The sequence below is a fragment of the Austrofundulus limnaeus genome, unplaced genomic scaffold (genome assembly GCF_001266775.1).
Source record: "Austrofundulus limnaeus strain Quisiro unplaced genomic scaffold, Austrofundulus_limnaeus-1.0 Scaffold29, whole genome shotgun sequence".
Taxonomy (NCBI): Eukaryota; Metazoa; Chordata; class Actinopteri; order Cyprinodontiformes; family Rivulidae; genus Austrofundulus; species Austrofundulus limnaeus.
Genome location: NW_013952431.1, coordinates 2,242,511 through 2,245,935, shown reverse-complemented (window position 1 = coordinate 2,245,935; position 3,425 = coordinate 2,242,511). Strand labels below are relative to the sequence as shown.

The following is a 3,425-nucleotide window of genomic DNA, read 5'->3' as shown; positions in this document are numbered from 1 at the left end:
TAGCATGACATTTATTAGGAATAAAGACTTCTGAGTTCTGATGCATTTCTGCATGCGGGGGTCATTATGTTACCGCTATGCGGTGTCTAGTTTTTTTTAGCTGATGGTGGAGGAGGTAGATCTGGTATTTCTGTTAACGGAGAAGTGACAGACATTTTGCAAATTTACCACGAAGAAATGGCTGCCATTTCCAACAGAAGACAGTTCTCCATCAGTACAAAAATCACTCTTTCACTGCCAGCACAGCCACAAAGAGCCACCTGTGTCTCCATGCTGTCTCCTTCATGGACTATTATGTGGATACCGTTTAGCGTGCCGCCTACCGGAAGCAGCGCGCAATGGTTTGTGGGATTGTTTGGGGGCAAACAAAAGAAAAGTAAACAATGGAACAGGTTATGTAAATGTGTAAAGTTTTGATTGTTGCGTGTATTAAAATGTTTATTTTGGTTCACGAGGTACCAACATCTAATCAGAAAAAAGGACAAACTTGTCCAGAACCTTTACCTGCTCAAATGTTGGGATTATTGCCTAAAATAGCAAACTGGACATGCAATACAGAGGTAAGGTTATACTGTTGTGCACTAATATAATGTAATAATTACTATAGTATGGCATTATATTAAATCTAGTTTTGCCAGAGAAAATCCCAGTGATCATATTAACAATGCTGAGCAGTGGTGCTGGATAATCTAAAATCTTGAGGCAGACAGACCTATGATTTATTAAATGTTGAGTATGAAACATCCTTCTTGGCCACACATCAAATTTGGCTTAAATATTAATTCAAATACGTGTTTTTGTTTTAACGGTGGTAAATGCATTTGTTAGTGTGATCTGTAGCTTTCTGTATGGTGTATGTTATTGTTAATAAATAAACCATATAGAGATGTGGTCAAGTTTAAGATAGTCCATACTTATATTTGTGATATCAAGTGGTTAAAATGATCAGGAAATATGAAACACAGCCCAGATCTATGTAAACTACGTCAACATATTTAACGCAAGATCTACTACCGAGTAGCAATAATCTTGTGTTTTCATTATTCTATACATTTAAACTTATTTTTCATTTATCTATGATCATTGTTGCACATGTACACAAGTAAAACACTGCGCAGCGATCTCCACAACCCATTTTCACCGTCATTCAATTCACACACCAGCACCGGATGCCCCCAAACTGGACCATGATGCTTTGCGTTAGGCAAAGATGGCGGTATCCGTGAAATAGTCCATGCTGCAGCAATCTGTTCTTGTCAACAGCAACTGAATAAAAATGACACCAGTGTAGGTCACCTGCTTCTCTGTATAAACACATCCAAAGTTCTGACCAACACAACACCTGGCGTATACCCTGCAAGACAGGTTCTTTCTGAAGGTGATGGTCAAACAGAGCTCTCAGCAGGGGGTGCAAGAAGAAAAATATGGCCACGTCAGCAAGAAACGGCGTCTTTCACTGTGAAAAATCTGGGTTAGACCAAGAGCTCACTGGAGGGATTATATACTGTATCCCCTTTGGCCTGGGAACACATAAGGCCAGAATTGGGCCCTTTCTTTCTGTTGCTTCCATGACCTGACAACAGATGAGCAGTAGAAGATGGAGATGAAGATGGAGATGAACAAAGCGTGAGCACCACTTCTCAACAGTTTAAATAAGGCAGAGCTTTGATGTGAGAATGTGCCAGAGTTAGAGATAACTACATTAATAGAAAAACTGGCTGGTGAGCCGCTCTTTGTTTACCTAAGTTGAACATTAAATATTAATTAGAGAATGTCTTTTGTAGTTTCATGATCAATCCTACCATTAACTACAGTATTATAACATCTAGTTGCACTCACTGCATTTTAAAAAAATTAAATAAACACTATAAATAAAAATTAAACCATTTATTAAATGTTGTGTTTTTTTTTTTGTTTTTTTTTTTTTTAGAAAAACACTGCACCACATAGGATTGTTAAAATAACACGACCTGACAAGTTAATATTTAATTGTAAGGCTCAACAACTCTTTGCATTATTGCATTATATTTTAAGATGTAATCATCACAATCTAAAATTATAGAATTATATGATAAATAATGTGACTGAAAACCCTAAACAATATAAAAGGGTTTGTTGTCAGAATTCTTGAGTTTTGAATCTATACACCTAAAATATTGCTTGCGATGAGATGTTGAATAATGTTTTTCTCATATTTTAAATGTGTATTTTAGTTACTAATAAACTGCCTGTTGGAATTATGTGTGCAGAGAGTTACAATTATTAACCAGCTTTTTTTTTCTTTAATGACTTTGCCAAGTTAATTTTCTTTTCATTTTAATCCTCACAAGTTGTCACTACGATAAAATTCCAAGAAACATTAACTTTACTGGAGACAAAAAATGAAAAAAAATCAACTCAGATTCCAAGTATTTAGCAGCAGACTCATTAATTTGTGTTTATTTTTAGTGGCCAGTTCCTTGTCTCTTCATCACTGGCAGCAGCGTAGTTATCCACAAACATGAGAAGCAATGACTGAGTGAACAAACATCATCCTGTCACCACCTTGAAGCCTTTTAACTTCCCCTCCGTTGTTCCTCATGGGCTCATCCGTCAGAAACTTCTCTTCAGTGTTTGTTTTTTTCTCTCTTCTCGACTCTCTCCAATGGTTTGATTTGATTTTGGCAACGAAACAGGATTTCTGTAAATAATAAACTTTCAAAGCAGCGGAAGATGCTGGAATGACAGGGTGAATGGAGGAAGAAAAACAAAAGAGGAGGAGGTAAAGAGTGGGAGGCTGCAGGCCTCACTGCTGGACCCGACGCAGCGACTGCACCTGGAAGGACTGAGCGTGGGAGCCCCACTCCCTGTAGTGTTTGTACTCGCCGCCGTGGCGGTCGCACTCCATGATGTACTGGTACCCACGGTATCCTGGAAACTGGTAGCATACCCAACTGGAGGAGGAGAGAAGAGCAGCGAGTAAGAACACAGGAAGTGGAAATGAAAACAAAGCAATGTGAATATATTGTAAAGTTTCCTCTATTCTTGTCACGTGTGGATGTAAACACACATTAAGCTTACCCAGGCACTCATAGATAAAACTCATAAAATATGTGTGAGTTTTCTAAGGGGCACTTTATTCTCACTGAGAAGAGAAGCACTTTGATTCATCCAGAACAAGTAACCTGTGATGATTCCTATGGTCGAGAAGGTGCAAACAATGACATGGGGTCATAAAGAGTAAAAATGTTGCATTTAATTGTGAAATAGTGGCAGCTTTGGCGCTGCTGGAGGACATCGCTAAAAAAAACAACTGTGTGTGTTTTCAGAGGTCATATTGACATGCTGGCACTCAATGGGCCTCATGCAAGAACTGTTCGTACGCACAGATTTGTTCTTAAGTTGTGCGTACGAGTGATTTAGGAGAATTTGTGGCATTCACCAAT

The 3,425-nt window shown here is 38.3% G+C and overlaps 1 protein-coding gene across 1 annotated transcript in view; it reads right to left on the bottom strand.

The window, feature by feature from the left end:
• Positions 1–2,409: 2,409 nt before the first annotated feature.
• The window catches only part of cryba1a (crystallin, beta A1a), a 3,691-nt gene continuing 2,675 nt past the window's right edge, over positions 2,410–3,425 (bottom strand). The window contains exon 6 of the mRNA XM_014005320.1: positions 2,410–2,933. Within this exon, the coding sequence (XP_013860774.1) occupies positions 2,786–2,933 (148 nt within the window). The 3' untranslated portion in view covers positions 2,410–2,785. The remainder of the gene's footprint in view (positions 2,934–3,425) is intronic.